Source organism: Rhineura floridana, chromosome 6 (assembly GCF_030035675.1).
Source record: "Rhineura floridana isolate rRhiFlo1 chromosome 6, rRhiFlo1.hap2, whole genome shotgun sequence".
Classification (NCBI taxonomy): Eukaryota; Metazoa; Chordata; class Lepidosauria; order Squamata; family Rhineuridae; genus Rhineura; species Rhineura floridana.
In genome coordinates this window covers 8,685,639-8,699,044 of record NC_084485.1, presented here as the reverse complement: position 1 = coordinate 8,699,044, position 13,406 = coordinate 8,685,639, and the positions used below count along the sequence as shown (strand labels likewise).

At 47.9% G+C, this 13,406-nt stretch overlaps 1 protein-coding gene across 7 annotated transcripts in view; it reads right to left on the bottom strand.

Moving 5' to 3' along the window:
- Window positions 1-13,406, bottom strand: part of RTEL1 (regulator of telomere elongation helicase 1) — a 142,904-nt gene that overhangs the window by 5,710 nt on the left and 123,788 nt on the right. For 4 of the 7 annotated variants that reach the window (XM_061630940.1, XM_061630937.1, XM_061630934.1 and 1 more), the window contains 2 exons: window positions 4,178-4,318; window positions 213-316 (listed from right to left, as the gene is read on the bottom strand). The exons of 1 other annotated variant lie outside the window; for it this stretch is intronic. In XM_061630940.1, the coding sequence (XP_061486924.1) occupies window positions 213-316; window positions 4,178-4,318 (245 nt within the window). The remainder of the gene's footprint in view (window positions 1-212; window positions 317-4,177; window positions 4,319-13,406) is intronic. 2 more of the 7 variants (XM_061630938.1, XM_061630939.1) reach the window with 2 other exon arrangements.

Sequence of the window (13,406 nt, the reverse complement as noted above, 5' to 3'; positions counted from 1 at the left end):
GCTTGGGATTGGGGGGTGAGGCTGTGGCACAAGAAATACAAAAACACTGGTGGAGCCAATCCAGTGCTGACCCCACTGACTGTGACTGGGAAAATGGCCCTACTGCAATTCTATGAAGTGATTGCTTGCTGTAACTGTCATACCAGCAAACATGGGAACCAATCAGGCTTTTGAGGGAAGGAGAAAACAAAACTTGGAAGAGCGAAACCAACCTTTAAGAGACTCTCCCAGCATGCTTTGCAACAAGTGAAGGCACACAGCTGGCATTTAAAAGGCACACCATGCTCAGATTTGCATTTCCAACACTGGAATCCTCCTGGACAATTGAAAGACACTGACTTTTTTTTTTGCAGTACAAATACTATGTTCCTACATATGTGTCAAGGCAATGTACAGTACAGCTAAAAACCATTAAAAACAACACAAAAATCAGCAAATATATTTTAAAAACAAAACAAAGCCATATAAAATAGACACCCATGGCAGAGACCCATTCATCCAGCTGGAAAAGCCCATCACAACAAAAATGCCTTCAATTGTTTCCAGAAAATGCACATAGTGGGCGCCTGTATTATCTCAATGGGAATACTGTTTCACAGAGGAGGGGCAGCCACGCTGAAAGCCCTGCTCCAAGTTACTGTGGAGTGGGCTTCTGATATCTTTGGGACTTGCAGAAGCTCTCCACAGACTGTAATGACCTACTAGATATATAAAGGATAAGGTGGTCTCTCAAGTAACCTGGTCCTGAGCTGCGTAGGCCCTTATATGTTGTAAGGCTTAGTATCTGTAGATATTATAGCTGCCCTAGGACTGCAGAGATGAAGGAAAGCACACTCTGACCTCTAACCCCAGCCACATGACCAAGCACCACTGGGAGGTTACACCCCCTGCCTCCCAGGAAGAACATTAAGGCAAGAGGAATGCGTACATATCATTTAAACTTAGAGCACATTTAAAGCACATGACTTCCTCCAAAGAATCCTGGAACTGTATTTTATCCCTCACAGAGCTGCAATTCAGAGCACCTGTATCAAACTACAGTTCCCATTATGCATTGGGGTAAGTCACATGCTTTTAACGTATGGAGGGTACGCAGCCTAAGATGGCCCCACCCATTGGTCAAAGGAGGAGCAGCTGCAGGGAAGATGTTTTCCCTTTCCTGCCAGAAGGAACATAACAGCTCCAGTTGCTCTGGGTCTGCAAAAGTAAGGAGAAAGGGCATTCTCGCCCCATTGATTAGCCAAAGGAATAAGAGCCACCAAAGATCAGCCTGGCCGCAAATAGATGTAACTGCCTTTTTACTGCCCATCCCTTTGTTCTGGCATTGTTCATCTTTCTCTGCCACCTTTTCCTTCCCTGTATGTCTCATCTCTTTATAGTTTGTAAGCGTGATAACAGAGCTTGTCTTTCATCTTTTTCGTTGATATGAGTTGCTTTGGAAGACAATAATTGTTTGAAAATTGAAATTTAACAAATACATAATTTTTTAAAAAATCCCTCCTTTGAAAAACGGGATAATCACCAGGGTCTTTTAAGAAAAAATCTCAAGTTGTCAACCCAGGAATATCCCTATCAAAAACAGAGGGAATGCGTTTGTCAGGAAGGCAGAATGAACACAGAGAGGAACTAACTAAAGGAAATACTCTCTTTGCAAATTTTGGCAAGATCAGCAGGTGGTAAGGTTGGAGACCCTTTAGATATATAAATAAATATTTATTAAATTTATATCCCATCCTTCCTCCCAGGAGCCCAGGGCAGCAAACAGAAACACTAAAAACACTCTAAAACATCTTAAAAACAGACTTTAAAATATATTAAGAACATAAGAAGAGCCTGCTGGATCAGGCCAGTGGCCCATCTAGTCCACTAAAACAAAACATCTGTTAAAAAAGCTTTAAAAACATATCATCCAAAAGCAATTCCAACACAGATGCAGATTGGGATAAGGTCTCTACTTAAAAGGCTTGTTGAAAGAGGAAGATCTTCATCAGGCACCAAAAAGATAACAGAGATGGTGCCTGTCTAATATCTAAGGGTAGGCAATTCCACAGGGTAGGGGTAGGTGCTGTCACACTAAAGGTCTGTTTCCTATGTTGTGCGGAACGGATAAGATGCTATCTGCAGGGGGCCCTCACCTGCACAGTGCAGTGAGTATATAAGGTGTAAGATGATCTTTCAGGTATCCTGGTCCCAAGCTATATAGGGCTTTGTGTATACCAAAACTAGAACCTTGAACTTGGCTCAGTAGGTAATCGGTAGCCAGTACAATTATTTCAGCAGTGGGGTGATATGTTGGCGATACCCTGCCCCAGTGAGCAGTCACGCCACTGCATTTTGCACCAGCTGCAGCTTCCAGACCAACCTCAAGGGCAGCCCCACATAGAACGCATTACAGTAATCCAGCCCTGAGGTTACCAGTGCGTGGACAACAGTGGTCAGGCTATCCCAGTCCAGAAACGGTCACAGCTGTCTTACCATCCAAAGCTGGTAAAAGGCACTCCTAGCCACTGAGGTCACTTGAGCCTCTAGCAATAAAGATGGATCCAGGAGCACCCCCAGAATACAAACCTGCTTTTTCAGAGGAAATACGACCCCATCCAAAGCAGGCAAACTCGGGAACCACCAACTCATAGCGCCTTCATCTTGCTAGGATTCAGACTCAGTTTATTTGACCCTCATCCAGCCCACCACTTCCAGGGCTAGCACAGCCTCTCCTGATTCAGATGTTACAGAGAAATAGAGCTGGGTCTCAGCAGTGTACTGCTGACACCTCACCCCAAATCTCCTGATGATTGCTCCCAAAGGCTTCATATAGATGTTAAATAGCATAGGGGATAAGATGGTACCCTGCGGCACCCATGGCACAACTGCCAGGGGGCTGAAAGTCAATCACCTAATACTATTCTCTGAAAACGACCCAGGAGATAGGATCGGAATCACTGTAAAACAGTGCCTCCGATACCCATCTCACTAAGTCGGCTCAGAAGGATACCATGGTCAATGGTATCAAAAGCCACTGAGAGATCAAGTAAGAACAACAGGGTCGCACTCCCCCTGTCCTTCTCCCAATAGAGGTCATCCATCAGGGCGATCAAGGGTGATTCAGTCCCATAACCAGGCCTAAACCCAGATTGGAATGGGTCAAGATAATGTTTCATCCAAGAGTACTTGCAATTGCTGTGCCACAACCTTCTCCATCACCTTCCCTAAAAAGGGGGGTTTGTGCCCAGGTGGTGGTTGTCACAAACCAGTGGATATAGGGTGGGCTTTTTCAGGAGCAGTTGGATCACCACTTCTTTCAGGGCGGCTGGGATCATTCCATCCCACAAAGACACACTGACCACACCCTGGATCCACTCAGTCATACCCTCCGCAAGCTTTAATAAGCCAAGAAGGACAAGGATAGAGAGGACATGTTGCTGGGTGCATACTCACAAGCACTTTGTCCACGTAATCAGGGCTCATCAACTGAAACTGATCCCAAGAGGATGCAGCAGACATTGCACTGAACAACTCACTGGGGACTACAATAGATGTGGTTGGGGCATCAAGATTGCTACAGAGGAGAGCAACTTTATCCTCAAAGTGCCTTGTAAACAATTCACAGTGGGCCTCTGAAGGGTCTAAAACTCCATTTCCTGGAGCCAATGTCAACAGACCCCTAACAATACAGAAAAGCTCCACTGGATGGCTACTTGAGGATGTGATGGAGGCAGAGAAGTGGGTCTTTTTCGCTGCCCTCACCGCAGCACAACAGGCACGGTAATGATGTTTTACTTGTGCCCGATCAGCCTCACAGCATGTTTTTCACCACTTGTACTCTTGTCGTCCAGCCTGTTTCATTCCCCTTAGGTCACTAGTGCACCAAGGTGCAAACCGGGCTCCACAATGCTGGAAAGAGCACTCAGGGGCAGCTGTGTTAAGAGCCCGACGCATCAGACCATCTAGTTCACTACTGTCTAGTTTGACTTACAGCAGTTCTCCAAGGCCTTAGGTAGCCAAATCTTTCCCAGGACTGGTGTTTGAGATCCTTTAGCTTATTTTGATTGACACTGTATCTGGGATCTGATGCATCAAACACTTATGGTTTAGTGTGGCATGCATAATATATTTCTGAAGCAGTTGAGGTATCCTTTCTTGAGAAGAAAGGGCTTTCACTTGATCATTATATACCTACCAGTTACTGATGAGATGGGCAGGCTATCAGAATTCATGGGTGCTCGCATATTGCTTGAACCCTTGGACTTCGGTGATTCCAGATTACTTACAGAGGTGGCTGTGCTTTGGATCTTCTCTAGCATTTCGCTCTTGGAGGATCCTGCAGAGGATATCTTACAATTACGTCTCAAAAAGCACATGCAGCTACGTATGAACAGATTTTTCCTCTATTTGTTTGTCGCTTATTAATTCCGCACATCCTCCAAGGAACTCAGGATTAGCATACAAGATGCTTGCTCCACAATTTAAGCAACTACAGGTCAAAGGCTAGCATTCCATTTGTGAGAAAGGTGCTTGAGAGCTGTGGTCAGTCAATGCTAGTTTATCTTGGGTGGAACAGATTATTTATGTCCAATGAACATATGCGCATAAGTCCACACGACAGTCAGTAGCTATTGTCAAAAGGAGAACTAGCCCAGAAGGCTGAAAATGCAACAATCCCTCTAATTAAATGTGTAGTGATTTAATCTGGGGGTGATTTGCCCCATGTTCAATAAGCTATGGCAATGTAGCCACAAAGCCATTTAGATATAGGGATTTGGATACCTTCTTCCCCAAGGACTCCTCCTGGTAGGACATAAACAAGGTCTTTGTCTTTTTGGCACCTATCTGCAAGCATTGCTGGTGGGCTTCAGAGGAACCTGATGTCTCCATGAGATGTCTCCTGGATGATAGTCCATCAAGTGGTAGTAAGTGGGTTGTGGCTCCACCTGGCAACCATAGGCAGGAATATACAGCAGGATTGCTGGGAGTAGGTCGGCTCACACACGTGACCTCCCCAGTCCTTTCATGACGTGTCGAGCACCGTGGTCCCAGCTGCATGCTAGCTGTAACTGATGATGACCTACTCCCTCGAAAAAGAAATCACACAGACAACAGCCATATGACTGGTAACACAAAATATATTGACAAATATAGTTCAAAGGTATTGATACAAAGCACAGCAAAACCACCAACTGTATTGCCACAAAAACATAGTATTTTGGGGGGAAAAGATATACTGAAGTTAAATATTTATTTTTACATAACCTTGTTTTTTGTTTTGTTCCAGTTTTAAAAGTGTAAAGACAGGACACAACCCCCCCCCCCCATAGATTACCAACCTCAAAAAAACAATTTCTAGAGCCACATAGAAGTGGGCCTAGATGGATTATCATCCAGGAGAAATTTATTTCAGGCAAGGACCAAAATCATCTCCCTGGATGTTAGTCCATCAAGTGGGATATACCAGAACAGTTCCCACCTAGGATAGGAAGGGCAATGTGGCTTAGACCTTAAGAACATGTTGCAGGACACGATGGCCAAACTTAGCCTCGGTCAAAGCATGGAACTCCATCTTATAATGAGACGCAAATGTATTAGTGGAACACCAAGTGGCCGCATGGCAGATCTCCATTAGTGGAGCTTTAACTGAAAAAGCTGCCGAAGTGGAGGCTGAGCGTGTAGAGTGTGCAAGTATATTGTTAGGAACTGACACTTTTTGCGCTTTGTATGCTAACCTGTTGCAGGCTCGCAGCCAACATGATAAGGTAAAAGCAGAAACTCTTTTCCCCAAACATGTGAGGTGAAAGGAAACAAACAGTGAGTCACGACAGTCTAAATTCTTTAGTCTGATTAAGATACACTTTCAACTCTTTCCTGATGTCCAGGGAGTGCCAGGCCTTCTCCTGTGGTAGAATCGGATTCGGATAAAATGAAGGAAGGACGATCTCCTGTTGTTGATGGAATAGCGAGTTCACCTTAGGCACAAACAAAGGATCTAATCTCAAAATGATGCAGTCATTGCAAAAGATACAGAGATGTTTGACTACAGACAGTGCATTGAGCTCTGAAATGTGTCCAGCTGAGGTGATTACCACTAGAAAAAGCACCTTGAATTGCAACAAATGGAGAGGAACGATGTTAAGAGGCTCAAAGGGTGGCCTCTGCAGTGCCAAGAGGGCCAGTAGGGTGCTATTAGAACTATTCCCATGTGTTCCTTCCTCGGCTTCCTTAGGGTGGGGCTATCAGAGGAGTTTGTGGGAAAGCGTACAGGAGACCTGGGGGTCAGGTAGTTGAAAGTGCATCAATTGCCTCTGCCTGACACGACAGATAACGGGCAAAGAACAGGGAAAGCTGATTGTTGGTGGGGGATGTGAAGAGGTCCACTCTCATGTCACCAAGCTGGCACTGTAGCTGAGCAAACGCCTCTGGATGAAGCCTCCATTCTCCCGCTTGAAGCTGCTGGCGGCTCAGCCAGTCTGCCATAATGTTGGTGCCCCCCTTAGATGTTCTGCATACACTGAGCTCACATGAAGTTCTGCCCATGAGAGGAGATGGGCAGCTTCTTGTTGGAGGCTCTGCGACTGCATCCCTCCTTGTTTGCTGATGTGGGCCTTCGTACAGATGCTGTTGGTGCGAAACAGAATGTGGTGGAGGGTGAGTTGTGGAGCGAAGTGCTGGATGGCTAATCTGGCCACTCTGAGCTCCAGTCAATTGATGCTGTGCTGTGTCTCCTATGTTCACCACCATCCCGGGATACATAGGGAGTGACAATGTGTGCCCCACCCTGAAAGACTGGCATCGGTCATAAACACCACCCGTGATGGATGCTGGAAGAGAATGCCTCTCTGGAGGTTGGAGAAGACCGTCCACCACAAGAATGAATCACAGAGATGAGTGAGAAGGTGCAGCTGACAATGTTTGCAGGCCATGATGTCCTGCTGATAGGGAAGCAGGAACCACTGCAGTGGGCGGGAATGATGCAGTGCCCACGGCACTATCTGAATTGCAGAGATAAAGAGCCCAAGAGCCTTGGCTAAAATCACGAGATCTATGGACGTTGACTCGAGAAGAGTCCATGCAGTTGACCACAAGTTGTCCACCCTTTCCAGTGGCAGTCAGATCGTGGCCTCTTGGGAATTAGCAAGAATTGCCCCCAAGTTCTGCTTGAAGAAAAGTCTCTGCCCGGATTAACTGATCGTCAAGGTAAGGATAAAAGTGAATGCCCTGGCAGCAAAGGTAGGCTACCAAGGCTACCATGATCTTTGTAAAAACCCGGGGAGTGGAAGGTAGGCCAAAGGGCATTGTGCAGCATTGATAGTGCTGCTGGTTGTAAGTGAAGCGGAGGTATCTTCTGTGTTGGGGATGAATAGGCACATGTAGGTAGGCCCCCTGAAGATCTATCGAAGTCAGATAATCGTTTTGATGGACAGCCTCCCTGATGGATGACAGACTCTATCTCGAACTTCCGGTATCAGACAAACTGGTTCAGGAACTTCTAGTCCAAAATCGCTCTCCAGGATGTCTTGTCGCGTTTTGGCACGACGAAGAAAGTGGTGTAGACTTCTGAGAACCATTCTACGACAGGCACCTCCTCTATTGCCCCGATTTGAAGAAGATGGAGAATGGCGTCCGATAGTGCCCGGCGTGTCCAGGGACAACTAGAGACAGGCGGGGACAGAAAATGATCTGGAGGAAGGCTTTCCAACTCTATTGCGTAGCCCTCCTGAACAGCATGTCATACCCACAAATCTGAAGCGACATGATCCTAATTTTGGGAAAATTGAAGAAGCCGAGCGCCCACTGGAGGGACTTCTGAGTCAGAGCTGCCAAGAGGAATGTTGAGGCCTGCTGCTCTTGGATCCAGAGGATGCTGGGACAAACCTGTGTCCAACTTGTAAATTGGATTTCCTGGAAAAGCGACTCCAAGCCCAGTCGTGCTGCCCTGATTGGTACTCTCGACCTCTTCCTGATGAATGATTAGACCAAAAGGAATGGAAGGATGGCTGGAATGATTGGAAAGTTGGCTGGTACGGAGCATACCGGCGAAAAAGTCTGCACTCATCCTGGCGCAAGGTGGCCAAAAATGGTTTCCATTTTTCTTTAGGGTCCACAAGGACCTCATGGAGGGCCTGTTATCTGAATAACTTTAGACCTGTGTACGGAGCCATTGACAGGTTGACCTGAGCCCCTGGGTCGGCATCCCAATGATGTAACCATAAAGTGTGGCATGCCACAATCTGCATTGCTCTGGCCTTCATGGAGAATTGGACTGCGTCTAGCGTGGCATCTACGACAAAAGCTGCTGCCCTATGAAGCTTCAAAAAGGTCTTGCAGAATCTATTAGGGTCACTGTTAAAGCCCTGTAATGCTGGATCCAAAAGATCATTCAACCAGCCAATGAGGCCAGTGAAAAAATAGACGCCACACAGGAAACCCTTACCGCCAGAGCCACTGCCTTGTGGGTCTTATGGGGGGAAAGTCAAGATGATGCTCTGACATATCCTTGAACTGAGCCTCGGTTTCCTTACGTAACAAGGAATGAGAAACCAGAGCAGAAACGGGACCGTCTACATCAGGAACTTTCAGCATATCCATGAAAGCTGGTTGCAAAGAGTAGAAACGTGCCGCCAGAGAGAGTGGATGCCTGGTTTGAAGAGGAGCTTGCCACTCAGCCTGGGCTACCACCTTAAACGTGTCAGGAACTGGAATAGTCATCACCTTGGGTTTGGGAGCCTTCAGAGCCGATGTTGCTCCGGAAGGAGCCAGAGGTGGGTCTTGTGATGAAGAGTTAATATCCAAGGCTACTAAAGACTTGCACAAGAGATGTAAGAAGTGGTTGGCCTGGAACAGTTTATGAGAAGCAGAAGTGGCTGAAGATGGGGTATCCTCCATTCCTGAACCCACACTCCACTCCTCATCCTCGCACTTGGGGTCTATGAATGGATCCAAGGGATCTCTGGGTGACCTGACAATTGCACGGCCCCTGGATGCTGCAAAAGGTTCAGGAGAAGCCGTGTCCTTGTCCTCTGAAGAATGTCCCATGAACTCCCTAGGCAATACTTGGAACACCTAGCTTGCCCCACATTGGTAACATGCCTTGAAGGAGCAGTTCTGGCAGCCATGGGTTGAGTTGAGATGGGAGCCAAGAGCTCTGTGGACAGGGCTCCAGTGAGGGCCTCCCTGATGTGGGAAAGGGTCTCAGGCATGAGCTGGAACAGCACAGCAGCCTCCAGACCTGCATGATGGGATGTCACGTACTGAGGCTGGTCATCGGATTCGCTTCCTTTGAATTGTGGCTGTCTGGATAAGGCATCTGCTCTCTGGTTTTTGGCTTGGGCATGATAAGTAATCTTGAAGTTGAACCTAGTGAAGAACTGGGACCATCTTATCTGTCTCTGGTTCAGCTTTCTGGCTGTTTGTAGGCTTTCCAGGTTCTTGTGGTCGGAGCGCACTTCAATCTGATGAGAGGCCCCCTCCAAATATTGTCTCCAGTTCTCAAAAGAATCCTTGATGGCTAGTAGTTCCTTCTCCCATACTGTATAGTTCTTCTCTGCAGGCTTTAACTTTCTAGAGAAGTACGCGCAGGGGTGCAGCTCCTTCCCTTCTTGGTCTAACTGCAGAAGGACCCCCCCGATGGCAAAATCCGAAGCATCTGCTTCCACAACGAAGGGGCGGGTTGGATCAACAAAGCGCAGAATGGGCTCAGTAGCGAATCTTCTTTTCAGCTCCTCAAAGGCGTTTGTAGCGTTCTCTGTCCATTGAAATTTCTTCTTTCCCCTTAAACAGTCAGTCAGAGGAGCTGTTAATTTGGAAAACCCTGGGATGAACTTTCTGTAATAATTGGCAAACCCTAGAAAACGTTGTACATCCTTTTTGGTGACGGGTTGACCCCAGTCCAATATACAACTCACTTTCCCTGGGTCCATCTCCACTCCCCCCGCTGAGATTCGGTACCCAAGGAAGTCCAAAGACTTGAGGTCAAATCCACATTTCTCTAGCTTAACATACAGATGATTCTCTCTCAGTCTCCTCAACACAGTTTTCACATGCTGATCATGGTCTTCTTGATTCTTTGAGAACACCAGGATATCATCTAAGTAACAAATTACATACGTGTCCAACAGGTCTCTAAACACGTCGTTCATGAACTTTTGAAACACGCCTGGGCTCCCCGAAAGCCCTAACGGCATGACCAAATATTCAAACTGTCCGTAAGAAGTCAGAAATCCTGTTTTCCATTCATGTCCCTCCTTCATCCTGATCAGATTGTACGCTCCTCTTAAATCCAGCTTCGTGAAGATTTTTGCTGAGCGCAGTCGGTCTAGCAGCTCTGAAATCAGGGGCAGTAGGTAACTGTTAGGGATGGTGATCTGATTCAATGCACGGTAGTCGTTACAAGGCCTGAGCTCCCCCCCTTCTTCTTCACAAACAACAGGGGCGCTCCAGCGGGGGACTGTGAGGGACGTATGAATCCTCGCTTCAGGTTCTTTTCCAGAAATTCCTTCAGGGCCTCCCTCTCAGTCTCTGTGAGAGAGTAAATTCTCCCCGATGGAATGCTGGCTCCTGGCACGAGATCAATCGCACAGTCGTAAGGGCGGTGGGGGGGTAAAGTCTCTGCCTCTTTTTCATCAAATACATCTTTGAATTCCTCGTACTTCAAAGGGAAGATCACTTGCTCGATCTCTTGCACTGCCCCCACTAAGGTGTTCTTGATTCCTTCTGGTTGACAGTTCTGCTGGCAATACTGAGAGGTGAACCACACCACTGCCTCCTTCCAACTTATTTTGGGTTTGTGCTTGGTTAGCCAGGGCATTCCCAGAATCACCTCAAAGTTTGAGAGATTTGACACGTACAGTGAAATGAACTCTTCATGCCCAGGAATTTGAAGTTTCAATTCCTCCGTGGCTTGCGTCACCCCTCCTGACTTCAGGGGTCTCCCATTGATGGTCTCCACAGATAGGGGAGCGTCCAGTTTCCACCTAGAAATTCCGTAACGCTTGGCTAACTTTGCATCAATAAAATTTGTGGAGGCTCCACTGTCAATTAATGCAGTAGAATTAAACACCACTCCTTGGGAAGTTGTAATCCGAATAGGTAGGACCAACACTCCTTTGGAGGGAGGTTGGATCATTGGAGGGCCTTTATACAACGCTGCCCCCAGTCCACCGGCCTGCACGTGAACTGGGTGTTTTAGTTTCCCGACGGCTCTGCTTTCCCCCCTTTCAGTCCACAGTCTCTGGCCACATGGCCCGGTTTCGAACAATAAAAGCATAGACGTTCTCGACGTCGTCTCTCTTTTTCTTCTTCTGACAGTCTTGGCCTAGCTCCTCCCTGTCCCTCTGTTGCATTACCTGCCGTTCCTGAAGTGGAAAGGGCCTTGCTGTGGGATGCCGAGGCCGAATATCTCGGGACCTCCTGTTTCTTTTCCAGGCGCCTTCCTTCCAGCCGGTGATCGATCTGCAGGCACAGCTGGATTAGCCCTGGCAGGTCCGTGGGGGTGGTGGTGGTCCTGGCCAGCTCATCCAGGATCTCAGCATTTAGTCCACTCCGGTACATAAACATCAAGGCTGCATCATTATAACCAGTTTCCTGGGACAAAATTTTAAAAGCATTAGTGTACTCGGAAACAGTCCCTTTTGCTTGTTTCAGAGCGCCTAGCTGCCGCGCTACTGTTTCAGCTCTTTGTGGGTCTTGAAACATCTCGGTCATTTCTTGTATAAATCCTCTGTATCTTCCTAGGAGGACATCTTTTCTCACCAGGTACGGAGTCACCCATTTTGCAGCTTCTCCCTCCAGGAGACTGATCACGAAGGCCACTTTAGCCCCATCACCTGGAAATTCTGCATTCCTGACATCCAAGTATAACTCACATTGAGCCACGAAAGTTGCCAACTGATCACTCTGTCCCACATACTTTGGGGGTAATCCAATGGGAACCTTTACCGCAGCGGCTGGAGGGGCTGTCCGCATCCGATCAATCGTGGCTTTCAAGGCCTGATTATCTGTTTTCAGCGCCTTGACTGCTGCCAGCAAGGTTTGAACATCCGTCTGCAAATCAGCCACATTAGTCCTCAAAAGTCTCACTTATTCAGTCTCAGAAGTGGGATTCGTTCCCCCCGCCGCTCCCTTTTCCATCTTGTCACGGTCAAGTGGAGAGAGCGTTGAGGGTGATTTAGGTGGCTCTATCAAGCTGTCAGGCCCAGGATGGGACTCAGGAACCAGGCTGGTGGTTGAAAGCAATTCAGTTTTTATTAAGGTAATATCCAAACAGAGACTGCGCCTTCTCATGAAGCAACACAGAGTTACAGGTCCTGCGACGTAGAAAGAGAGTTGACAGAGCAAGGGACTGCTATCCCGCCTGTCTCTTAAGAAGGGGCCAAACGGGCGCAAAGTCTTTCACTCCGCCTCAACGTCCCCTCAGTCACCACCCTCCTTCCCCCCCCTCCTTTCTTGTCTTTTCAACTGTCTTCGAGTACGCGGCGACGGGGGAAGCACGGGCCCCTCCTCTTCTGAAGTCTCCGACTCCGGTATGGGGGAAAGGGGGGGCAGGTTTTAAACTGTCTTGCGTTTTTTCTTTGCCTGTCTCTGTCTTGGGCGGCCCTCCCTCTTCCCCCGTCTGTTCTGAACTTCGGAGAAGAGGAGGCGTGGGAACTTCAAGGGAAGGCTCTAAGACTGTGAAGCCTTCAAGGTCTCCGTTGCTAGGCAACTCTATCTCTGGAATTTCCTCTGCTTCGTCTTCACTCCACTCTGGCGAAGTGACCCCCTCCCTTCCCTCCAGTTCTTCTGAATCTCCAAGACCCCAACCCTGCACCCTGACATGGGAAGAGCAAGCAGATGAGAGAAGCAGGGACTGAGAACCCCCCTCATCTGCAAAATTCTCCACGTCGCTACCTGAAGTGGCATCAGGTGATGCTATGCAAGGTGCGTCTGCAGCAGGCTCGTCTTCTGAAAGTGAGTCCTGAGTGTGCCTAGCTGCAGTGTTGTAATGGTTCTTAGAGTGACAAACAGAGGCCTTGCAATGGCACCTAGAAGTCTCAGAGTACTGGAGGCGCCTTTTAGGGCTGAGTAGCAGTTTGGTAGTCCCTGAGTCCCTAGAGCAGCCTTTCCCAACCAGTGTGCCTCCAGATGTTGTTGGACCACAACTCCCATCTTTCCTGACCATTGGCAATGCTGGCTGAGGCTGATGGGAGTTGTGGTCCAACAACATATGGAGGTACACTGGTTGGGAAAGGCTGCCCTAAAGGGTTGACCAGGCACAGGTGCAATGCCTGAGTCCCTTGAACTTACAGCTGTCCCTGAGGCAGAGGCAGCCATAAGTTTCTTTTTAGTGGGAACAGCTGAGGGAAACACTTCCAAAATGGTGGCCGTTCTCTTTTTGGTGGGAACAGTGGATGCTGCCAAGGCAGGAGGAACTAGCGCTACCA